Source organism: Akebia trifoliata, chromosome 4, assembly GCF_017979445.1.
Source record: "Akebia trifoliata isolate Shusen 1 chromosome 4, ASM1797944v1, whole genome shotgun sequence".
In the NCBI taxonomy this organism is placed as follows: domain Eukaryota; kingdom Viridiplantae; phylum Streptophyta; class Magnoliopsida; order Ranunculales; family Lardizabalaceae; genus Akebia; species Akebia trifoliata.
In genome coordinates, this window is record NC_141378.1 from 40,447,809 (window position 1) to 40,473,972 (window position 26,164).

At 34.6% G+C, this 26,164-nt stretch overlaps 1 protein-coding gene across 2 annotated transcripts; it reads right to left on the reverse strand.

The window, feature by feature from the left end:
- Positions 1–9,998: 9,998 nt before the first annotated feature.
- Positions 9,999–25,059, reverse strand: LOC147404964 (protein CURVATURE THYLAKOID 1D, chloroplastic-like). Of its 2 annotated transcripts, XM_086441097.1 has the most exons (6): positions 24,822–25,059; positions 19,966–20,279; positions 10,529–10,633; positions 10,368–10,439; positions 10,185–10,276; positions 9,999–10,150 (listed from the first exon to the last, which is right to left on the reverse strand). In XM_086441097.1, exons 1-5 carry the CDS (start codon positions 24,958–24,960, stop codon positions 10,205–10,207), a joined length of 702 nt encoding a protein of 233 aa, XP_086297223.1. In that variant the 5' UTR covers positions 24,961–25,059; the 3' UTR covers positions 9,999–10,150; positions 10,185–10,204. The 2 variants fall into 2 exon arrangements, with proteins under 2 accessions (XP_086297223.1, XP_086297222.1); XM_086441096.1 differs by having other exon boundaries at positions 9,999–10,276.
- Positions 25,060–26,164: the final 1,105 nt, after the last annotated feature.

The following is a 26,164-nucleotide window of genomic DNA, read 5'->3' on the forward strand; positions in this document are numbered from 1 at the left end:
TATGGTTGTGTGACTTTATCTAAGTGATGGTCTTTTATTTTTTGTGGTAGAAATGGAATTTATTTTTCTAATAAAGATTATAATTTTATTAAACATGTTATATATGGGTTGGGTCACGTATACTTATTTATGAATGGTTTGGATTTGGATTTAAGTTTTTGACATGATTATTAAATGGGCCAAGTTTGGGTTTGGTAAATTTTCATAATACCCTTTCCTCAACACGACATGAACGTGACATGACTCGACCCATTACTACCCTTGGAACTAAGCCTTTTAACGTAGGGTATCTCAAATCCTAAGGGATGTGGACTAATCCCTACAGTTGGACACCCCGACCCCACATAATTGGATTAAAAAATAATTAAATTTAATTCAATGAACTTGAATAACTTCAAAAAAAGAAAAAAAAATCAATATTTTTCCGTCAATTGTCCATGTTTTTGAATTTCCAAACCCAATCATCTTCAAACTCTCTAAAAAAACCTATCTTGAGCATCTGACGCTTTTTGGCTCAAAAAAGTTCTTCTTGCAAGATTGATCTGGTGGTGTGCAAATCTTGAGGTGGTGGTAGAGGAGAAATCCCCCACGATATGATTTATCAAAAAATAAGTCTATATTTGATATTTTAAATTCAAGAGATGTTAACTATCACTAAAATCATTGTTTCTTCATAAATACCCTTAAAATATCATCTTATTTTAGTATTGCTTTAAGAATAAAAAATTATGATAGGATGCAAATTTTATCAAATTAGTCCCATGGCTGTTAAATTACATTGAACCAATTTAAATTACCCTGAGGGGGTGCCTCAATGGAAATTTTGGATCCAACAAGTGGTGAGAGTTAGTAGGTTGTGAGTTTGATACCCAAGGGGTGCCTCAGGACCACCCGCGAGGGCGCACCCTCACTTGCCTGATGAGTGTGATGTGCGAGCGTTGCATCTGCCCAGGAGAGAGACCCATACGCCTTGGCTCTTCCAGTTCCCGTAGTTAGATGTAAGTTCAAACACCCCCGTCATAAATAATAAATATATAGATGTGCTTTTTTTATTAAATTACCTTCATTTATTAATCAATCAATTAAATAATGTTATTTTGCAATAACATCTTTTTAGAAATAATCTGAATAAATTGTTTACACAAGTTATTGCACAACTAAGAAGAGGAAAAAAGTAAAAAAACCTGGTTTTACAAAGTGAAAGAGAAAAAATAAAATAACTACTTTTTTTTTTTTTTTTTAAGTATTTAAAATAAACGCATGATTTCAAACGTTAGTAATATCTTTTAAAATTATAAAATTTAATTGAATCGATTCATTAATACATACAAAATAATCCATCATTTCTTTACTATTTTAATGATAGAGGAATCTGTATTACCTACAAATTATCAACATTAATTTATATTTTTTAAATCACAAAAATGCCCTTGAATTGAATTATTAATGCATTAAAGAAGGCACAATATTAATGACATAAGTTTTTAAGGTTCTTGAGTGTAATGCTCAAAATCTATTTAGTATGATACTTGCCCAACCCTTCTTTCCCCCAACATAATGGATTTTCATCCTTAAAATATGGTTTCAGGTCACTTGTTAACAAAATTTTCAACATTAACAGTAGGGCCTAAATAAACACACATTTCTACATTTGAGTTATTGCTGAAATTTCGATCTTTAGTTTTCATCACGTTTTCCTATAACATACAATGCATCCATGACTAAATGAACAAAACTAACTAACTAACTAATCAAATTCTTTAATTCAATCAAACTTGAAACATCGTCTGAAAATAAAATATAAAATAATAAGAAAGATTCTATTGCCACACCAACTTTTCCTAATGCCACTCCAATTCACATGTAATTCACCAAAGAATTAGTACACATATTGGGGTGGCGTTAGCAAAAGTTGTTGTCGCAACAGAAGCTCTCAATAATAAAATCCTAACTTGTCTGTAGAATAGTAATAATGCAAGAAAGGATGTTAAAAACACTAATTCATCTTTCGACATCTCGTTTTGTCGTCTTAGTTCCATTGTCGGCTCTAAGATTTTGGTTTAAATCACCAATAATAAGCCAGGGTTGTTAATGGTGGGGTTTTGGATAGTGATACTAGCCAAAGGCCACATTCTTGGGGTCCACAAAGATATCAAAGGCCACATTTGATGAAACTCCAACAGTGAGGGAGGAGAAACAATGCCCACATATATCACAGCTGTTTAACTATTTGTTTAACATTAGTGTTAGGATTTCTATTTCAAGGTTTAGTCTACACGAAGTCGAAACACAAAGAGAGTTGTTCCGATTGTAAAGCAGTAAAGAGTGCTATAATTCGTTGAGTGGGAAGCAAGGTTCAATAGCCAATCAAGATGGGTTATATTGCATTTAAAGTGCTTCTTAATAGTCTAAGCAAAAGAGTACCTATGAAAAATATGTAGTTTTGGTATTTGTCTATTTCTTCAACTTCACAGATGGAATTGATACTTGATCTCTTCATTATATGTGTATGTGGAGTTGAGAAGAAACAAAGGAGAAGAAGAACTTAGCTTGTTTGTTGAACCCGAAGAAAGGCAAATGGCAAAACATTCTTGTTTGAATGCAATTTTGGATTATAACAATTATTCCTCTCCAGTGCCAGTGATTGGCTTGTACACTGCAGGAGCGCTGCGGTATTTTTCTTATTTATGCTTTGTGATATTTTTCTTGGATTATGCCATAGGAAACCATGGTTATCTTGTCAATCTTTCTCACTCAATTCCCTCACACTTACTCTTCTTGGAATAGCTACAAAACTCCCAGTAGATCTTACCACTCCAATGCCTTCTGCTCTAGACCAACTATCGAAAATTTGTGGAACTATCTTGTTATGCATATCTATGGGTTTTCTCATGCCATCACTTGGAACTCAGGGTGACTCTGGATGGCTTCTTAACATGGTCTCCTTGAGCATCTTAGTTGTAACAGTTGTTGTCAATGTTTGTATGCAAATAGCCACTGGTGTAATCTTCTCATTCGTTGTGGAACATATCATAATCTTGTTTTGCATGATGATGTTGCTCAAAATTCTTTGGACCTCTGCTCTAGGGATTCTTTGTTATTCAAGGATCATTGGTGAGGAAATTATCAACACACTTAAAGATAGAAATCCTGCAAGTTCAGAAACTAAGAGCATGATGCAAGAATTGAAGCTAGTTTATTTATCTAGTTATCACTACCACCCTCAACTTCTCTTTTATAAAACACCACATTACATCATTGCGGGCATCCTTTCCGCACTTAGTGCACTAGTTCTGTTAAAAGCTGCACTTCAATCCCTTTTTCTTAAGGAAAAAAAGTTACATTGTGGAATTTCAGATTACAAGTGGTCAATGTGGATGGTAATCGTAACTCAGATTCTAACCATTCTATTAGGTGGTATAGTCGTTGGCTATAGATGGTTCACCTCGCTGAGCCTCTTTGTCTCAAATACAATTCCAGTGTCAACTCAAGGTCTTCAAGAAATGTATTTTGAGATTTTAGATGTAACCGTCATGATTTTCTCATTCTTGGAATTTACTGGAATTGGTTCCATCAATATCTTTGTAAATATCATAAAGAATATGGTTGCTCTTCTGCAAATATGGATCAAAATTACGGCCAGATTGATTAGTTTTTTGTATATGAAGATGAGGATATATTTGGCACGTGCAGTGAGAATCACTAAAAACTATGGTTGCAGTAAAGAGGCTGCAGACTTCTCGATAGAAGAAGAATTCAACAGCAAAGAGTGGTTATAAGAAAAAAGTGGGAAGGAGCTGAAGAGATGGATGGAAAAATATGAAAGGGAATCCCCAACACAACTATTGCAACTCCTTCCTAACAACAGTAATAATTCCCTATTATCTCAAGATAATGATAATAATGAACTGTCCACAGTTCAGAACTTAGTCAGAATAAGTGACTTTGTTTTTCTGAGGGAGGAAGAGAGATTGTAATCCATTTTTCATAGTTAAAGAAGGAATCCCTCTGCAATCATGGACGTACATCTTATGTTTTTGCTTGTTTATTTTCTTTGGACTTTGCTATCGTGATTTTTCAACAAGAATAATAATATATTCTAACAAGGAATTCTACCACCTCATGATGATTATGGCATTATCTAGATCTCTCATGTACATATGTAGTTCCAAAATGGAAGAGCGAAGAGATTTAAAAAAAGACCACCCATAACCATTGTGGACATTATGGTTTGAAACATCCTCATTAGTCATGTACATCAATAAAAGACTGAGTTGTGCTGGAGTAACATAGAAATGTACATCAATTCTCACATTGCTGATGTCGAGGTGCACACATAACCATAGATGCTTTTCACTTGTATCTCGATGAAAAGCATCTATGGTTTTGTACATACATCCACTTCAGCTATGTGAGAATCGATGTACATTTCAATGTTACTTCAGCATTTTCCATAAAAGAATCCTTTGGTTCATATATGTTCTTATTTGCATAATTACTTGTCAATATGAGCTTTCTCCACACAAAGTATCTTGCATACACACTCTCTCTCTCTCTGAAAATTGATTAATGGTTGGAAACATCAAGGATCAAGTGATGCCATTGGTAGAAGAATTTTGTCAAGAATTTGGTCTTGTTCTAGATCCTGCGCGCAAATTCTGTGAATCTATCAATGAAAGGGAATGGCAATGACAGAATGAGACGATAAATGACCTATATGATTACATAAAGAAAATGTTTCTGACACTGCTGAGTATTTACCTCTCACAACTCTCATATGCCATATTTAAGCATATTATTGAGAGCCCTAGAGAAGAAATTGAAGAAAGAGCAAGACTTGGCATCAAATTCCTTTGCAAAATTAAACCGTTGGTGGACGAATTTCATTGGTCATTTCCTGTTGGACCTGATGTTGCTACAAATGCTCTCCGCAATGAACCTGTGGAAGCTACAGATGTTACGCTTCGATTAACTGGAGCTGGTGAAATTCAAGAGTATGTTTGAAGAAGTGGAATAGTGAAAGAATTGTAAGTATGTATCTTTCTCATTTGATAGCATCATGGAGAAGTTCTTCTTTTGTATTTCTGACTATGATCAATGTGAAACTAGAAAAAATAATTCATTTTACGTGTCAACTAACTCATGATTCTGATCATTTATTTGAATTTTTACTAACTAGTTTTATACTAACGTGGACAGAGAACGTGAGGAGCAAGAATGAGGAAGTCCACTTGTCTGTCGACTCGACATCATCTCAACCTATTCTCTGTAGTGGTAGCATTATCGTTTGTGATAAAAATTGTTACCGAAAGTTGAAAATTAAAGGAGTCATTGGTGTAATTGAGTCCAGTAAAAAGTCCAAGTCTATTTTCTTAGTTGCTATTGGAGTAAACCTCATTTTCCTTTTAGATAGAGTCTGAGAATAAGTGTATCAAACCTTTGGTTCTTCCAGATTCCTTTTTTTTTGTTGTCTTAATTGTTCTAACCATAACTGATGCCGGTTATTTTATCCCATTAGATTAAATTTTGAATTGAAATTTTAATCCTATTTCATTTGTGTTCAATGTCAATTGAGAAAAAAAAAAAGGAAGAGCCAAGAGATTAAGAATTGTTGTGCATGTGACTTGTATTCTGTTGGGGGTATGACATGGATGCCAAGCTCGCTGAGCTACAGGGGGCGTTGCCCACTACAATGTGTCCCATTCCCAGTCAGCAGGCTTGGGGTGCAGGGGGCAGCGCACCCCTGCCCATGGGCTCAGTTCCTGGACCAAAATTTTTTTTAGGGTTATGCAAAGGGAAAATATGTAATGTTTTCCTTACAGGTACTTACGACATTTGTTCTAATATATACAAACACTTATTGTAAAAACCTGAATTTGGGTTAGAATGAGTGACTTGGTTTTTCTGAGGAAGGAAGAGAGATTGTAATCCATTTTTCCTAGTTAAAGAAGGAATCCCTCTGTAATCATGGATGTAGGCGAGCTTGCCGAACCACGTAAATCTTATGTGTTTGCTTGTTTATTTTCTTTGGACTCTGCTATCGTGGTTTTTCAACAAGAATAATAATATATTCTAACAAGGAATTCTACCACCTCATGATGATTATGGCATTATCTAGATCTCTCATAAATACATATGTAGTCCCAATATGGAAGAGCGAAGAGATTAAAAAAAAAGACCACCCATAACCATTGTGGACCTTATGGTTTGAAACATCTTCAATAGTCATTACATCAATAAAAGAAGAGTTGTGCTGGAGTAACATAGAAATGTACATCAATTCTCACATTGCTGATGTCAAGGTGCACACATAACCATAAATGCTTTTCACTCGTATCTTGATGAAAAGCATCTATGGTTTCGTACATACATCACTTCAGCGATGTGATTATCGATGTACATTTTAATGTTACTTCAGCATTTGCAAATATGTTCTTATTTGCATAATTATTTGTCAATATGAGCTTTCTCCACTCAAATTATCTTGCATTCTCTCTCTCTGAAAATTGATTAATAGTTGGAAACATCAAGGATCATGTGATGCCATGACACTAGATTATCGTCATATTCTCCTAAAATTTTCAGTTCAATCTGGTTAAGAGATAGGATTGAGGTGGATGGGTACTTCGTGCGAGTATCAAATGGTCTCCGCTTTTCCACCTCTCGGAAAGAGACTTAATCGTTCCAGCCTGGATTTCACTTCCCAATCTCCCCTCTTTTATTAGGAAGCAAATTTCAAAAGTTTAGTCTCAATGGAAGGTGATGTACTCACTATTTATTAGACCACCCAGCGAGGTACAAGATTAAATGGTGTTTGTCCTTTTAGACTTCCTGAATTTTAATCCTAAGAGAGTCTAGATTGGGTGTGGATCTAATGGATTTTGGCAAAATAGTGATCTTGGCTTTCTACAATAATTTTATAAATGTTGCAACAAGTTGGATTGCAAAGATGAAGACTGTCAATCCCAAAAGGAGAATTCTTCTCTTCAAGAGCAGCAAATTTAGGAACTTCCTCCTCAAGAACATAAAGAACTTGCTCGTCCCATCTATTAGAGATTATGGCTTTGAAAAGAAAAATCATGTTTGATCCAAGAGAGTGATGATCTTGATTTGTCAATTTCAAAACCTAATGTCATAGAAGGAAAACTCAAGTTTCAGGCTGACTTTCTTACGATTCATAGGCAATTCGACGAGTTCCTGAACACTGCTCTAGTCCATTTGATTTCAATTTTTCTTTCATGGCATCAGTCCATTTCAAAGAATCAATTCATTCCATAGCTTGTGAAAATGAAATTAGGTCTTTATTTATGCAAATGTCAAAAGCAGATTCTCATAGATACACCACATAATCATCACTAATTACTAGTCTGAGATCTTCTCAAAACTGCTGATTGTGGCGGTTCTACAAATTCATTGGTTATAACATCAAAGAGTGGTGCATCAATTTCACTTAATTATTGCTCATTTCCTTAGGTTGTTGAACAACAGTTTATTGAAGACTGAGAGTTGGTAAGACATCCACTCTAATCTCTTCAAGAATTATTTTATTTGATTCTACATGACTGCTAATCTCTTCTTTGTTTAAAAATTTAGCCTTTCCAATCTCAACTATTCTCATACTGTGGATAAAATGGTAAAACTTATATCCTATGGACTTTTCTAGATAACCAATGAAATACTAAAAATGATTCTAGAGTCCAATCTCTTCTCTTATAGATTGTAGATTTTTGTTTTCGCTGGACAAACCCAAATTATGTTTCCTACCAATCCATAAATTAAAAGGAGTTATGGGAATTACCTTATTAGGATCCCCTGTTCAAGATATATATACCAATCTTTGATGTTTCGTCTCACCATGTTTCAAGTTAAGCCTAACTATAAGTGTATGATTATGCCTTTCAATAGCACCATTCTACTAAAGCGTAACAGGCATCGTGTATTATGCAAAAATACCTAACCTTTATTAAAGTTTGGAAATAGATCAAGATTCTGACCCAACTTAACTTATCTACCCTAATATTCACATCAACTTGATCTTACTATTTTAACTTTCTTATCTAACTGTGTCTTTACTTTAGTTATGAGCACATCAAGTATGACTATAAACTAAAGACTTTATCATGCAATAGATAGATGTATCCATACCCAGAAATATCATCTATAAAAGTAATTAGAAAGGATCTACAAATGTTAGCGTGAATAATTTCAATAAGTTATTATTTTATTTTATTATTATTTTTTTTTTCTTATTGTAGCTTTTTCTTTGTTGTTTGGATTGTTTTCCTTTATCAGGGTATGTTTGATAGCACATGAAAAATAGGGTGGAAAGTCAATTTCCATGAAAAATGACATTTTTCATGTGTTTAATTGCATTTTTCCATGGAAATTGATTTTCCACCCTAATAAAAAAGTCCATCAAAACATGGATTTCACTTTCCCACCCATATGGGTGAGAAAATGAAATCAACCCATATTTTTCATCCTTAAAATATCATCTTTTTCTTCCCTACTCGTATTTTCTTCTTCCCAACCACACCATAGTCACCATCACACTACCTCGCCGTCTTATGGGTGAGAAAGTGAAATCAACCCATATTTTTCTTCCCCAAAATATTATCTTTTTTTCCCTACTCATATTTTCTTCTTCCCAATCACCACCATAGCCACCATCACACTAACCTCGCCGTCGTCATCGCCGTTATCACCATCTCCGACCAACTTTTCTCTCTCTTCTTCTCCTTCTCCTTCCCTCACCTCTACCGCCACCACCACCACGTTTTCCTCTCTTCTTCTGCATGATCTTCTTCCTCACTTACCACCTTGCCCCACCCCGCCCCGCCTCGCCCCTCCCCTCCCCTCCCTCTTATCATTTCCCAAATCTATCCTTCTCCTCTCATTTTGTTTCTTCTCCTCCTTGTTCTTCTTCCTTAGATATTTTTTCCATGATTTTGTCCAAGTAAAATCAAACAATGGAATATGATTTTCCAACCCCAACTATTTTCCATGGATTTCAAATTTCATGAAAAATCACTTTCCATGCAATCAAACATACCCTTAATGTAATCCACACACTGAAAAAAAATTAATAAAATTCAAATTATCAAGAAGCTTGTCTTTCACCAATCTCTCTATTCTATTGAAAGATAGAAAATTGTGTAAGCAAATCTAATACCCCTTGTATATGTGAACCTATTGATTCACCTTTAGTATGGTGCTTGTCCAACCCTTCCTCACATTGCCCATTCCATGGAGACTCCCTATTTTAAAATTTAAATAATTAATTCAACATAGATTTGATCAACAACATACTTCTAAGAATATATCCAGCAAAAAAAAATTATATTTTCTAATTTACTGAAAATCATAAAACAGCAAAAATGTCTATAAGGCCCAAGTAAAAAAAGTCGCACTGAAAATCATAAAACAGCAACAAAATAAAAAAGTTGCACTGAAAATCTTAAAACAGCAAAAATGTCTGTATAAGGCCCAAGTAAAACTTTTAGATATTTCACAATAATTTTTGGGATTTCTTGAAGGGAAAATGTAGCGACACAATTTGTGACCTGCAGAAGGCAACAATGAATGGCAAAATTTTGTGGTGATCTATGACAAAGGGTAAAGATGCACTGAGAAATTTAGAGATTTGTTGAGGCAGTCAAGCACCCAAAGCCTACTATTTTTTGTCATACCAAGCACCCAATCACGGAGACAATTTCTTCCATATTCCTTATTGGCAAGTTTAAACAGAAAGCAAAGATAACTCACTCAAGGCAATGTCTCAATCTAGAGAAAAACCAACTTTCTACATTCCCCGAACATTGATCAATGTTTCATTTCAATCTTGGCTAGATGGTACGAATTTTAAACCAGTACATTGCGGATTGTTGCTTCCTCGATGCATAAGAGGCGTTCTCTTATAGAGAAGCCTAAATGATTCATGGGGTATTTATGTAGGTATTCTTCATCCATGCCATGCAGAAAATTGCCACAATTTCATCTAAAAGAAAAACAACTAAATGAGTATTACTAAATCACGAATTGGCATGTAAAAGTGCCAATATATCGACCAATCAGGCATGACTAATTCAAGAAAGATCCCTTTAATTGCAACAACAAAACTACTCAAAAGGTATTTCATACCTCCATATATATCTATCTATATATATATATATATAGATAGATAGATAGATAGATATTATTTATGTCACTCATCAGTTGGTCCAATAATCTGCTGCTTTAGCTCTTCAACTTTAGCCAACAATTCTTCCCTGTTTTTCTGCAAATTTCAGATAAAACACAAACTAGTTAGTTTGGCTACTTAAAACTAGAAAGTTGTGTGGAGTCAAATTGGTCCTAAAGTGTCCAACCTTGTATATGAGATAGCGAGAGCTGAACCAGATGGTAAATGCAAGACCCACGAGTTCCAATGCCTTGGGAAACTGTCAAGAACAAAGAATATAAACTTCCCATAATTCCATAAACCTTGATTCTCCCCGATTAAATAAAAAAGAAAAAAAATAGATCGTACCACTGGAATGGAATCAATGGCACCAAGAATGACTGAGGCCAGCCACAATATGACCAGAGCACCACTTCCATAAATGAGAAGAGAATATGCATCTTCTGAGTCCAGCTGCAAGTAGTTGCAAGGCAGATATCACTTAGATTGACTAGTAAGTAGTAGTTGCCTAGTCTTACACCCAAAAGTTTGTTCATGTAATCAATTTACCAGCAATGACACGCGAGTGCAGTGTTATTTTTTTGTGGGGGGGGGGGGGGGGGGGGGGGAAGGGAGGGAGGGGGGGTCGAGGTATCCGGGCCTCTTAGAGCACCCGAATAATCCTCAGGGCAAGTGCAGTGTAGTATTAGAATTAGTAGATAAAAACATCACATGTACAGTATTTTTTAGTCTCATTTTTCGAATAACCTTCTCCACTCTTCATAAAATAAAATAATGAAGAGTGGAGAAGGTCATTCAAACTCTTTTACCATCATGCTCACTTTTAGGCCAATCAAACTCTTTATTTTTTTTTTTTTTGTTCGTTTTTTTTATAGGCAATTTTAACTTATGGTGTTAGATAAGCATTCAGTGCAAGACTAAACTAAATCTGTTATTATTCTCATATAGAATGTTGAAAATTGCAAGTTTAACTTCTACATAACTAGATCATGGAGTGAGAGAAGATGGAGTGCCTCATTCAAAAATTTCTTAGGGTCAAGGGCACCTCATAAACATCACATATGTGTACATATAAGTGAACTAAATATGCCTACCATATATAATTTGGTATAAGCCTTCAAACACAACTTATGCCCTTTATTCTTCCTATTTCATCACCCCTTTTTTGTTCTCATGTACATAGTCCATCTCAGGGTTATTGAATTCGCTCATCCTATGCCAAACTATGAACTAGTACAAAGTGAACCAATTCATGGTCCATTCTTTACGGATTTGTGGAGAGCAGCAAACCACATACCAATAGTGATGTAGGACATCTACCTGATGTAGAATAGATTGCTCTTGATTTTCTTGAGAAAATGGACCATAAAAAAGGCAAAGAGAATTTTCATGGCCAAATCAACCCATCCAGATTTGGCCATGTTGACTCAATTTGATCAAGACAACTCAGTTTAACCAGCTTGGTTGGGTTCATACTCAACGCAATTTTGATTTTAGTCATGTCTTTAGTTTATTTCAGTTTTAAATAATTATTAGTTGCTAAGTTAGATTCTATTTCAATTTTAAGGAGTCTCTATTTTTGTTTAGTCTCTAATTGTTTTAAGTTTCTATTTTTGTCTAAATTCAATTTTATTCTTTAGGCTATAATTATTATTTTTTTATAAGTAAAATTTATTGATAGAGAACAAGGAGTCCTCAACGAAAGAAGATGCAAAGCAGAGTCACTCCCTAATAACAATTTCCCATCTAAACATAAAATCTTTAAAAAACAGACCCCTAAATTTGTTAAATTGTTTACACCACAAAAATAAAAAGCCAAAGATATAGAAAATGAGCTCTAGCATATTGCTCTCCTTCCCATCGAAAGCGCACATAATCCTTTCTTTCCACAAACCCCAACAAACTGCAAAAGGAGTTAACTTCCACAAAATCTTCAACTTGCCAAAAAAGGAGGGGGATTTCCAACAAAAGAGAAGAGAAACAAACGAGCAAGTTGAATTATAATAGGATTAGAAAGTTAGTAATATGTAATAGATAGATTAAAAAGTTACTATTTAGTATTTTAGAAGGTATCTAAGTTATTGTGATGAAGTTATCTATACAAGGAGCTTCAAAAATGAAATTCAATCAATTCAAACATACCAATTCAATTCTCTTTTCCCTCTTAGTTACTTTCTAGCTCTTTGATTTATTTTCTTTCAAGTTATTGTTTGTTATCAATTGAATCTATTAATTCACACACTTCTGCTACATCAAACAGTATGTGAAAGAAAGGGTTTTGAGTGTTGTAACAAAATTGGGGTGGGCATTTATAGGTAAAGAGAGAAGGATTAAAAAATAAAACTCTTTAATGCTCCAACCATTAAAATATTTTACCGTTAGACCATTATGCCATCAAACAATGATTATGCCAACAGCCAGTTTATGGCATATGCGATAAACCATCCAGAAATGGCATATGTGATTGCACACATGCAATAGCATTTGACAACCAAGGGCTTGAGTGAAGTGATGAAAGACATTTTCTAAAGGACCAACAATTCCCCATCCTCAGTTCGAAACAAAGAATTCCCCATCCCAATGGTGCATCATCAAAAGTTGCTTGGATTGTAGGTGTCATTGTTGTATCAACCATGTTACATAAGTTGACTTTATTCTCCCACATGACCAACACCAACAGTCACCTTTTTGCATCTTGTGTCAATAATCTCAATATTAAAAAAGTCTTCTCCTCAACGGATTCGGTAAATGTGTGGGGCTGGATAAGGCCATGTGCAAATGGATGTATGCATTACAGCATTAGGTACGGAATTGGATGAGGTGGTCCTGACTTTCATCTGAACCAATTCAATAATCTTCTTGTAACAGTTGTGCTGATGAGAGATGAAGAGAAAGAAAGGCGTAGGAGGCGAGGGGAAGGAATAAAGGAAGGAGTCAAGACTAGCTCAAGGAGATCATCATTAGAAAATTCCAATCCCAAGGAAATGTTTGCTGGTGGTCTCCCAGAGAGAATCACATCTTAATGACCCTGGAGCCACCATTTATAGAAGTGTTGTATATGAAAGGAAGATTATTCCACAATTCATGTGGCTAGCTTCACTGGTGCTCACTCACTAGAACTACATGTCACATTCGCGAACTTGAGAACCTCATCACACAAGCCTGACAACTCAACGGCGCCTTTTTTCCATGTGTGACCCCGCTAAGAGACTTGGTCGATAGCAATGTATCATCCCTCGCGACATCAGGATGCCCATAAGAGCGGTTTTTTTTTTTTCCCCAGAAAATCCAACCTTACCCTCCCTCTATCAAGCCCCATGCATCAATTCAGTCCATCCTGTATGATGCTAAGAGGACTAGAGCTGCAACATGCGGTTAGCATATATGGCATCCTTCATGCATGTGACCTATTTGGCGGTGTACATGTGCTGATGTGACTACACACGGCGTGACTAGGCACACATGTAATGATAAATCGTCAGATGTAGAACCGTAAAAAGTAGTTGTACAACTTGCCCTGATTAATCCACATGGAAAACTAAATGGCATTTCAATGGTTTAACTAGGCGTACATGTGCCATTTCATGTCACATGGAATGGGATCCAGAATGCATCATCCACAGCATTCTACTTGCAATTTTGATACTTGAAGTGATATAATCAAGTTAATTTTCCTTCTAGACCTCTCAACAAAAAATATCCTACTTTGGAGAGTACTAGCTAGGCCTGCACGTGCAGTCCACTGGTGATTTGGAGGCTGTTAAGAATTAATAGTACAAATACAACTTTGTAAGAGCACTTATAATTCCTATTTTATTTTGGATCTAAGGTTCAAGTCTTAATTACATTTTTTTATATAAAAAAATTGATATAATTTGATTCAATGGTTTAGCAAGCATAGATAAAAACAAAAGGCAAGGCCAATTAGTTTTTCCATGCAAGTTCTCATAGATGCTATAAAACAAAATTTGAGTCATTAATTTGAAAATACAAGGAGGAATCTCAAATATTTACAAAAAAGAAGAAGGGGCATATAAGCAGTTTGAAAATTAAGGGCCATATTGTTTATTGTTTATTGGTTTTTAGTGATATCTCTTTCAATTCAAGAATTTATAATTTCCTCCTAGACCATTGTCTTTGTAAATAATATTTGCAAATAAACGATTACATACATAAGGGGTCATGCATGTATAAGGGGCTTAGAGAGTTGCACACGTTGATTAAAAAACCCTAAAAGTGTTAAGTGACAGGGAGATATGCAACTTGATGATTCAGAAAAACATAACAGGCTGTAATCAATTTGTTGTAAACATAAGAGGGCTAAGATGTGGACACGTTGATCAAAACAAAAATTAAATGAGAGAGATATGGATGTAATTAATAAAATATCTGAGACCAACTTTGCTCTTGGATCCTCTCTTTTATAATAGATAGAGATAGAAATAAACAATTATATATGAAGTATATAAGAGAAAAAGGAGGTATCTCAAATATTCCCAAAAACAAAGGGGATCATGCATGTATAGCAATGAAAGAAAAAATGGGGGTATGATCAGTTTTTCAGGGAAAAAAAAAAAGCGGTCTTAGATGAGTTGCACACGTTGAAGAAAAAAAAAAACTAAAAGTTTTAAGTGAGAGAGAGATGCAATTTGATGATTCACAAAATATCTTAGACCAACTTTGCCCTTGGATTCTGTCTTTTATGGTAGAGAAGAGAAGAGATAAACCCTCAAAGAAAAAAATCTTGTTTACGTGTTAAGCAAAACCAATGTTGTCAAAAGCGATCGCATATGCCACAATGGTATATGCGAGAATTTTGAGGTTGCACAGTATGCGATGGCACGGGGGAAATATGTGATCGCATATTGCTATATGCGATGGCATGTGTCCAACGGGGCTAAAAAAATAGTCGTTGGACAGCAACTTTATTTTTGTTTTTTTGTTTTTTTGCCTTATTATTGGCTTATAAATACCCTACTCTTACATCCCTCATTTATTATACTTCAAATACAACTTCCATTGAGCATTCTACAAGTCTAAGCATCAAAATCATCTATATTATTCAAGAATCACAATAAAAATTTACATTATCCAATCCATTTCTCTTCTCTTTATTCTCTAGAAATCTCTACTGTAGTCCCTGTTAAGCGTATTTTTTCCTCCACTCTCGGGTGTGTCATACCCCAGTTAAGCCCCATGACCCTCTTATATTCATAGTTCTCCCCTTCTCCATCAAATTGGTCTTTTAGAGTAGTTGGTTGGTTAACATGGTATCAGAGCTCTAGGTTCATATAGGTCACGGGTTCGAATCTTTCCACCATTATGGGTGAAGGGGAGTGTTGAGTGTATATTGTCCTCCACTCTTGGGTGTGTCATACCCCAATTAATCCTCATAATCCTCTTATATTCATAGTTCTCCCCTTTTCCATCAAATCAGTCTTTTGGAGTAGTTGGTTTGGTTAACAGTCTTTGCACTTTTTTTTTATTCTTCCAAGTTCCAACTTTAAGAAGATTCAAGAGCAAGCAAGACTCTTAAGTTTCAATAATCAAAGATCAAATTCGGGATTCAAGAATCTATCAAGAATAAAAAAATCAAACTTTTCAAGAATCAAGACTCAAGATTCAAGAATCAATAAGGTTGGCGTGAGGTATTTATAAAATTATTTTACTTACTTTTTTATTTGATATTTGAAGAACATGGCTTCTTCATCGACCAACTCCTCCCTAAAACCCAAATCGAATGACCCCAGTTTGAGATCTAGTCATTGCCGTAGTGCCACCGAAAAAAACCAAGTCGTGTGTGAATTGTGGCTACATAAGCCAAGGAGGAATCACAGGCCACAAGCAACATCTTGCTCACATGCTTGGGTCAAATGCTAAGTTATGCCCAAAAGTTAGGCCCAAAATCAAACGGGAAATAATGGAATATTTAGACAAGACATCTAGGAAAGAACAAGATGATGCCAACATATTAGAAAATTACATGGAGGGTGGAGGTAGTGGTACGATTGATAAGGATGATATTTATGCACATGATACTCCCCCCACGACCACATTGACTGGGCATTCTAGACCACCTATTGCACCATAAAGAAGAGTATCTAAAAAAGCTTGTGGAGGTTCACTAGATAAATGGTGTAGGCCACATCCCGAAGATGCAATTACCCAAAGAGAAAAGGGAAAAGGTCCCGCACAAACCACAATTGAGAGCGGTGTAAAAGGTAAAAAAAACTACTATCCAATACATAGCAAAATGGCTTTAACAAGTAGGTATTGCTTTTAATACTATTAAATTGAAAAGTTTTAAGATCATGGTTGAAACCATTAGACAATTTGGACCGGAACTTAAGGCACCATCTTACCATGAAATTAGAGAGCCATGTCTAAAGAAAGAAGTAGAGTTCACTCAAGGTCTCCTCAATGAATATCGAGAGAAATAGAAGACCTATGGGTTTACTCTAATAGCCAATGGATGGACTAATAAATCTAGCCGAACATTAATTAACTTTTTAGTTAATTGTCCATCTAAAATTATGTTTCTTAAATCTGTCGATACATCGGCCTATTCCCATACAACCAAATATCCTTTTAAATTACTAGATGATGTAATTGATGAAATCAGAGAAGAAGATATTGTCCAAGTGGTCACGGACAATGCAACTGCATATGTGACTGCGGGCCGCTTGTTAATGGACAAAAGGCCTTGTTTATATTGGTCACCTTGCATGGCACACTGCGTTGATCTTATTTTAGAAGACATAGGTAGGTTACATATTAAAATTGTTGTTAGAGCTAGAAAAATTATTGTTTTCATATATAAGCATGATTTATTGTTGCAAAGAATGAGAAAAAGATTGGTGAAAACTTACTTTGACCAGCTATTACCTAATTTACAACGACTTTTTTGACGCTACAAAGCTTGTATGGAAAGAAAAGTAAACTTACAAGTTTTGTAGTGTCAACTGATTGGAATAATGGGCCTCAGTCAAACAAGAATAAAGGAAAACTAATTGTCCAAATCATTCTTTCTCAAAACTTTTGGACTAATGTTTGTAAGGCCTTAAGAAATGTCGAACCACTATTATTGTCCAAAGATTGGTGGATGGTGATGAAAAACCACCAATGGGTTACATTTATGATTATATGAAAAATGCTAAATTAAAAATAATGAAAAATTGTACATTTAGAGAAAGGAGTTATAAGCCTGTAATTGACATTATAAACAAGAGATGAGGGAACCAAATGTCGTCTGTCATGTATTCGGTTGCATACATTATCAATCCAGTCGTGTACTTTCAAGCCACTGATCGTGATGAAGCGGATTCAACACACATGATTAAGTTCCTTAATGTTTTGGAACGAATGGTTCCAATGAGAGATGAAGACAAGATATTGTCGCAATTAGATTGATACAAGAACAGTGAAGGGATCTTCAAGAGAGAGATCATTATCAGACACAAAACAACAAAGACTCCAAGTAAGAATAATATTAAAATTTAATGATTTATTTAAATTCATTCAAATCTTCAAATTCAAATTATTAAAATATTTTTGAATTAAATATGATAGTTGATTGGTGGGCACAATATGGAGTGAATCCAATTTAAAAGGATTCAGGTTTGAAGAAATTGGTCATATGAATTCTTGGCCTAACGTGTTCTGCATCCAATGCGAGAGCAACTGTAGTACTTTCGAGATGGTAAATTTTATTTTGATATATATATAGATATAGAATTTTAAATTCTTACTTTATTTTCTTAATTTAACAAATAACAAATTTTTAATTGATGTGTGTTTATTTGAATTGAAATAACAGATTCACACCAAGAAGAGGAATCGACTTGAGCAAAAACAACTCAATGACTTGGTCTTCATGCAACACAATCAAAAATTGCAAAAAAAGATTCTTACATATGAAAGAGCAACTAGGGTTCTACAATCCCATCTCCCTTGATGAGCTTAATGGAGATCATCTATGGATTTCTGATGCAATGGATGAGTCAGTGTTCGAAGGAAAAAATCTCACTAAGGCACAAGATGAGGAAGTTGTTTTTGCATCGGCACTTGGGGAGAGCTCAAGCCAAAGAAGAAGAAGTGGCCGATTGAGTCAAAAACTATTTGATAACGAAGACGAAATACAAGAGGAAGATGAAGGTCAAGAGCCTTTGGATGTGGATGAAGTTTCGGTAAGATAAGATGAAGATGAAGATGAAACTAAATAAAATGAAGAATACGTTGAAGAAGGTGATGATTCGGATGATGATAGGAATGGGAGTGACGAAAACAACGATAATAACAGAGGTGGTGACGCTGGAAATGTACTACAATGGATTAGGGATGATTGTGTGGAGTATATAACAAGTTATCATCAAAATTAGTTGTTCACTTGTTTAGTACTTTGAATATTTTCAATTTCTATGTGTATGACTTGTATTAGATATTTTATATTTGGATCGATGCTTCATTCTTGTGTTTTTTCGTATCTATGTAATTTTGGACAACATTTCTAATTTAATCAATATCTATTTTAGTGTTTTCCAATTTTTTCTGGTTTTTATTTTATTTTTTCTGATTTTTTAAGCATTTTTCAAGTTGTTGTTGCATATGCTAACGCATATGGCATATGCGAAATCGCATCTGCGACCTGACATATGCAATCACATATGGTCGCATATGCTATTTGAAAACACTGTGCAGAACAACAAGTAAACATGTCCAAAACTCATTGCACCAAAACGCAATATGCATAATAACGAAGAAGAATCATTTAACCCTTCAAAAAAAATGAAGAATCATTTAGCTTCCAAAAACACATACAATATCTCTAAAGCACCTACATAATCTTATTAGAAATGTGACAGCTTTGACTAAAACTCACAAATTTGGAAATTTAGTCCCAATTAGTTACAAAATAGAGGAAAGACAGTTGAGAATGAGATAGTTTGGGCATGGACAACATAACTGAAGAAGACCACTGATGGCACTGGTCAGGAGTGATTAATTCAGGTTGAAGATGAAGATGATGTTACATAATGTAAGTCCACACATAAAAACACAAAGAAAGTGGCTTTCTTTGTTTGTTTGGTGCCCAAGGGTGCCTTCTAAAGTGGCTTTCTTTGTTTGGTCAGCAGTTCTTGAAAGAATCCCACCGCTTGATAACATGAGAAGAAGAGGTTGTTGTGATCCGAATTACTCTTGCATATGTTTGTCAGATGAGGAGTCGACCAATCATTTGCTTGTGCATTGTTTGGTGGCAAAGGAGTTATGCGACCATTTCCTTTCTCTGTTCGAAGAATTTAATTGTGCCTCGAGATCTGTTAGAGGTGTCTTCAAGGAATGGATTAAACTAGGGTCAGGCTTCCGCTTATCGTGAAGTTGATTTGGAGTCTTACTCCTTTTGCGATCACGTGGGGTATTTGGAAGGAAAGAAACTCTAGAATCTTAGAAGGAAAGATGCATTCAAGTCATGATCTCTTTATTTCTGTCCTTGGCCTTCTGTTTTTTTGGTATAAGATTTATAAAAAGTTCAATGGGGTGTTCTTTGAGGATTTCCTAGTTCATTGGAGTGTGTAACGTAACTGGATCCTAGTATTATTTTCTCTATTTCTTGGGTTGGTCATCTCGACCTTCTCCTTTTTATCCTTTGTACTTTCCGTTTATCTATAATAAAAAAAACAACAAATAATATGCTAGACAGTTGTAAATATTAAGCACAAAGATCTAGTGCTGTATAATTTCAAGTTACTCTTTAGGACAGAATGTGAAATGTAAAGATCGAACAAAACCTTTATGTTGAGCTTCTCCAGAAATTCAAAGGCCTGCATTTGTTCACCCATGAGAGTTTCTGATTTTGGTACTTCTTCTGTAGGTATTGCTTCATAAGGTACGTTTTGTTCATCAGTGAGACTCTTTTCTTCATAAGGTACGTTTTGTTCATCAGTGAGACTCTTTCCTTCATAAGGTACGTTTTGTTCATCAGTGGGACTCTTTTCCATAGTAATTACTCCATCAGATGCTTCTTCATACTGCTCATTTACACTATTAGAAGTCTCCTCAGAAGTTGCAAATCTCAGTAAAGGCCTAGCAAAATAAATCAATCCTGAAAGGAGCAAAAGAAATGAGAAAATTATATATAGCCAACGACCTCATCAGCATCTAGAATGATATTGAAATTAAATTACCTCACAAAAATTTCATAATGGTTTGAAATAATATAAGAAAAGCCTACTATGGGTGACAATACATAGACCTAGGTTCAATGCACACGATCACCGAGTTACTTATTGCATTAAAAAGAGAATTACCAATCAAAAATCAAAATAAAAATAACAATAACAACAACAACAATAATAAGAAGCCTATCGTAAAATAAAAGGTTATGATACGAGAAGAGGTGGAAGATGGGTATTTTTCTTCTTCTTTTTTTTGATAAGTAAGAGGTGGAAGATGACAATGAGATTGTTCAAAGCCCTTTTTCGATTTATTTGCTTGTTATTGCTCCGTTATTATGTCGTTACGGTCAGCAATTGCTAGGAAATGAATACAAGGATTTCACTAAAAAATGATTACCATAAAATTAAAGAGTTGGGCTAAATCTACACCTACTCATTACTTCTGTTTTCTGCTTCCATCGGTGGGGCCACATGGTGATCTTGTTGACTATCATACCCTCAAATCAGTCCATTCCAACATTAGTAACCTGTAGCTTTGAAAAAAATTGAGGTGACCACATATGCCTTGAGATGTGTGCCACTACTGAGATGGTTGATGGGTAGTGTGAAGAAGAACAATAGAGACACCAAAAAGTAGAAGTGGTTTGTCACCAGTGAAGAACTCCGACGACTATGTCCATGGTAATGCTCAAATCCACTGAGTGCTGATAGTATACATGAAGCCTCCTTGCTCCAACCATCTCTAACTTCAAGAGAGTGATAGCTAGCAATTTATAATGTAACCCTAACTCCTCTACTATAGCCTCTGTATACTTTGCATTACATCACACCATAAAAACGTTTACTTACATCAATACATTATATAAAAGAGCGATGGTTACAACCAAAGTAAAAAAAACTCCATTTTATTTTTAGAAGCTTTGTTTAAAAAGTGTTTTGTACCTTTAACAATTAAAATAATAAAAACTATGATTTAAAAAATAATAATAAAAGAGGCGGCATTTTTTACATTTTAAACACGTTTTTTATTATTATAAAATAAAAAAACTCATTTCTTTTAGGACTCTGGTAAATTTTTGTGGCCTCATGGTTGTTTGTGATTTGGTTCATAAATGTTGTTCAATGTAGGACTTGATGATTATGTATTAATGTTATGATTTTTTATTTTTTTCAATAGTGTGTTATTTTGCGCAAAAGTTAACATCACAAAATGTATAATGATGTGTGGAAACATGTTATAAGCATATATAGTCAATACTCAATAGTGTTTTTTCTTTTTCTTTTTTTTTTTGCTACTCAAAAATATATTGGAAACATTGAGTAAATGTCTAATGTATTATATATTACATTTTTCATAACTTTACTATACTATTTATTTTTTTATAGTTATCATTTGTTTCTCGATTCTTTCCACTTTTCAGGAGTTTTCCCTTGCCGTTTTAAACCATATTCCAGCTTGGTGAGTACGCTTACAACTATGACACCCAAACATTCAAACACAGGGAGCTACTTGCAAAGCCACATGGCAGACATCGAATGATTAAGATGGTGAGCCCCTCATGCACAGGTGGCATGCATTGAATAGGAAACCAATTTTTAGCACCTAGATTGTTCACCTTCAAGTCATATATTTCCATGAGATTACAAATGTTGAAATGGATTGTTCTTGTGAGGTTGATCTCCATGGTATGGACATTCATTCAGTGGGTTGATTTGTCTAACATGATTTTCAGGGGGACTCTAGCACCAAGAGTAAGAATAAGCGTAGATTTAACTAGACTCAAATGAACATGTCAAGCAAACAAAAAAGAGTGGGAGATTCAAATATAAGTATTCGCTCAACTGGAGTCCAATTTTCAACCCCATAACTATGGATTACATTTGTCAAACTATTGTCTATATGGTGCAGTAAATGCAATATTCAAATATAGGCAAAAGATATAAACATCCCATCTCTTTAGTACTAGTCTCCATTAGAATACCATTTTTAACAACATTTTCCAGAATCTTGAGAGCAGTTATGACTATGCAAACTATTAGGACTACATTACAATTAGTTTGGCTTCTAGTAAAACTTTTATATTGGTAATAAAACTTGAATTAAAAGAAGAAATGGGACCAAAAAATCCCATTACACAAGATGAAGAAAAAGAAGAAGTGAAGCGTCTTGCTAGCTACAAAATGGCCAAGCTATACAAGGCATAAAAAAGTTAGGCATGCCCAGATACAATATCCTCCCATGTAAATACCAATCCTCAAATCAGAAGCCCTTAACTTTATAATTGAAGAAGATAAAAAATAAATCAAAGTTATGATCTTCATGACAACGAAAGTGCCAACTTAGTAAGTTGGAAAAATCTATGGGTGCTACGACTGCAAACTGGTGGTAATACAACCATTAACTAGGGGGTCAATCTCCCCTCAACTAAGTAATGAATTTAGAAATCTCGTCAAATGTCTTCTCCAACCAATCATTTTTGTTCCAAATGGACGCAATCAAACTCAAGGCATTTAATGTGGACCTAAAATGGTAAGATGTCATATAAGGATTGGAATAAAATCCAAACATGGCTTTTGTAGTTTCTCCTATTTTATAAAGGGTCCATCAACCATACGACAAAAAATAGCATTATTCCTCATAGCACTTGTGATGGGATGAAGAAACTTATTATTTATGTCTCATTTTTTTTTCTTTTGACGTGTAAGCTAGACTTGAACCCATGACCCCAAAGTTGCTTTGCGATGTGTTAAACCAACTTAGATATGGGTGCAAGCCCAATATGTATTTCCCATTACAACCATCTAAAGCTTAAGTTTTATCACAAACTAATCTATTCCAACCTAGAAAGCTTGGAGAACCCATTTTTTATTTCAATCCTCTCGTTGATGCTTTCTAGGGACTTGGGCCCAACATTTTCCTTATCACCTTAAGTTATTTCTTCAAGAACAAAACTTATTTGGCGATTGACCAAGCAAAACCTCCTTTTTCATTCAAGTTTCTCATTCGAAACTTTCAACTTCAAATGAAACATGTACCCCAGTTTTCCTGCCCAATGAAATCACCCACCAAATGGTAATAAACTAATAAAATTTCAAAGCATATGCCACATGCTCTCAAATTAGAACGGGAAAGGGCGCAATGAATCACTCAATCATTAAGAAATAAAGTGTACGATCTAAAGCTACTAAATTGTCCAATATTACCTATCAAAATAAAGAAAAAACTGTCAAATAATAAGAATCTAGTTCGGTTCTCTTGGCTTACACCATGAGAAGAAGCAGCAGCCATCCAGAGGGAGATTCTACCCACAAGTTTTAATGAAATCACTCATGTTTGTCTGACCAGAAAATCTGATCAAGTTGAAATCACCATTGACCCAAGGACAGTGAACAACATCGAACTGTTTCAAAAAATATGAATGTGGCCTCATGTTTGTGGGACCATTAAAAAGCTTAAGAATACACAACGAAATATATCTTCATTACTTCTACAAGAGACAAACTGAGAAGGCCCTTTCAAAGATTCTATGCCAACTTTGTTATCCATAGATCTAACTTAGTTTCTTACGCGGTAAAACTACATCTATCTTCCACTTCTTAATGAACTCTCGTAATAGACCTCCTTTCCTTATTACCCAAACCTCTCAAGTTCCAAGAAATCAATCTCAAGTCTCAACTTCTTTTTGAATATGCCCCCTCCCCTCCCGACCCTTCATCCGGCTTCTCTTCTCCCCGGAGCCCCATAGTTCTAAATCTTAGTATGGACGAGATAAAGAGTTTAATTCAATTTATAATTGTTTATTAACCTATATATATTCAAATAATTATAATTCCTTTATAAAATACAATGGATTAGAAGATGCTTAGGCTCAATATCATATTTCATTAAGATAATAAATATTTAATTATTGAATGTTAATTATTTTTATCAAAAATTTCAAAATATCAGACAAGTCATATTGGATGAGTGATTGTGAAGAACAATACAAATAGAATATCCCACTCGCTCTTGAATCATATCGAGATGAGTCTCCTCGGTCTCGGACGATCTTTAAAACCATGTTGAGCCCCCAACTTTCCATCAAACTTAATCTTCCAAAAAGGTTGACAACCTATAAACAATTCTCCAGTATCTATCCTTAGTTATGGCTTTTCTACAATGCAACTATATTTCACATACGTCCAACTTCTAGTGTGTTAATTGGGATAAATAATGACAAAAAAAAAAAAAAGGGTCTTAACGTTCAAATAGTCTACAATAAAATGAGGAAAATGCACCTAAACCCTAAACCTCGGTGAAGTAAACCCTCGAATTGATATTAGGGTATTTGATCTTTACGATAAACCCTAAACCTCTCAACAACAAATAAGAAGAAACTAAAGAAAGATAAATTCTCTAAGTAGAAAAAAAAAATCTAGGGTTTTGTTTCGAAGTTGAATTGTAAAGTGAGAAGAAATTGGGGACAAACCTGGAATTTTGGGAGAGATTGAGGTTTTCTTGAGAGGAAATTTATTCTTTGAGTGGAGAAGGTAAGGGTTTGTACACTTTGCAGTGAAGGATCTGTGGAGGTGAAGATTTGAAATAGCTCGAGAGGTGCAGAGCTCCATTAGTAAAACAAGTTTGAGCTCTCTGTAGTCCGTACTCTATACTCTCTCCACTAAATAATATTTGTAGCTTTTTTGCCTTTCTGGTTCGGTTTTCCCTCTAATAAATCACCCATCGGTTCTGAGATTATATGATCTTAGATGAATTAAAGATGCACCTCTATATTTTGCTCAATATTAGAGATACACCCGTGTTTTCAAACTGTAATATATGATCCCCCTAAAGTCTTACCTTAACCTAGCTCATGGTTTTAAATCTCGTCGGAGTTCCATGAACGAGATGGATAGACAATGCGTCTCACATGTGAAAATCTCGTGATACAAACAACATGACTCGGAAGATATTTTGGAAATATCGTCTGAGTCAGTAAAACTCGTCCGAGTCAATCGAGATTTTGTATATTTTAAATAAATTTTTTTAAATTTAAATGTTTATTATTTAAATAAAATATGATTTATGATTAAGCACCTTCTAATCTACCTTATTTTATAAAAAAAACTATAATTATTTTTGTATTAATAATTATAAATCAAATTAAATGATTTATCTCATCCAAAAAGAGTTGACTCATTCAAGGCGAGTTCACTCATCTAAGACAACTAACTCACATTCATAAACGAGATTAGACGTCAAACCAAGTTTTGAAACCATACCTAGGTTTTGTATGAAAGAGAGTAACGTTACCTTACCTAAATGCCCATTGTCTTCAACCTCGAGGCAAAAAACCCTCACCCGAAAAATCTTTCTACTTTCAGACATTAATTTTTATGGTAAACTATTTCCAACTTGTTAATTTCTGGGTTAAAGTGTTTTTAACTTATTAAACTTCATCTTCAATGTATTTTAAGGATTTTCTATCCAAAAAACATTCGCTCTCCTCCAAAAAAAATAAATTAGATTGTACTTGAGGTTTGAAGGTTGTAAGAGACGTAATCTTGTGGTTTAAAGTATAGTATGTCTTCACTATTGGATTCACTAACTCCAATTACAAAATTCAATGAATGAGAATGATTGGGTTGCAAATCACTTTGTACAAATTCATTGTAATGCAAAAATGACAAACCCGGTACAACCCATTTTGCGAACTAGTTTGTTTCGTATTGGCTTGCGATTCAATTGAGTATAAATGAATTTAGTGGCATATTTTAAGATTGTTATATATAAAATGTTTTTGAGACGAGTAATATTGGAATTTTGTCGAATTGG

What these genes read in the sequence shown, in the direction of transcription:
- LOC147404964 (XM_086441097.1), bottom strand. Translation starts at nt 24,960, where the DNA reads ATGGAGCTCTGCACCTCTCGAGCTATTTCAAATCTTCACCTCCACAGA. An exon ending in CCATTGATTCCATTCCAGTG is followed by an intron (nt 10,440 to 10,528) that starts GTACGATCTATT and finishes TGTTCTTGACAG; the next exon opens with TTTCCCAAGGCATTGGAACT. An exon ending in CTCGCTATCTCATATACAAG is followed by an intron (nt 10,277 to 10,367) that starts GTTGGACACTTT and finishes TGAAATTTGCAG; the next exon opens with AAAAACAGGGAAGAATTGTT.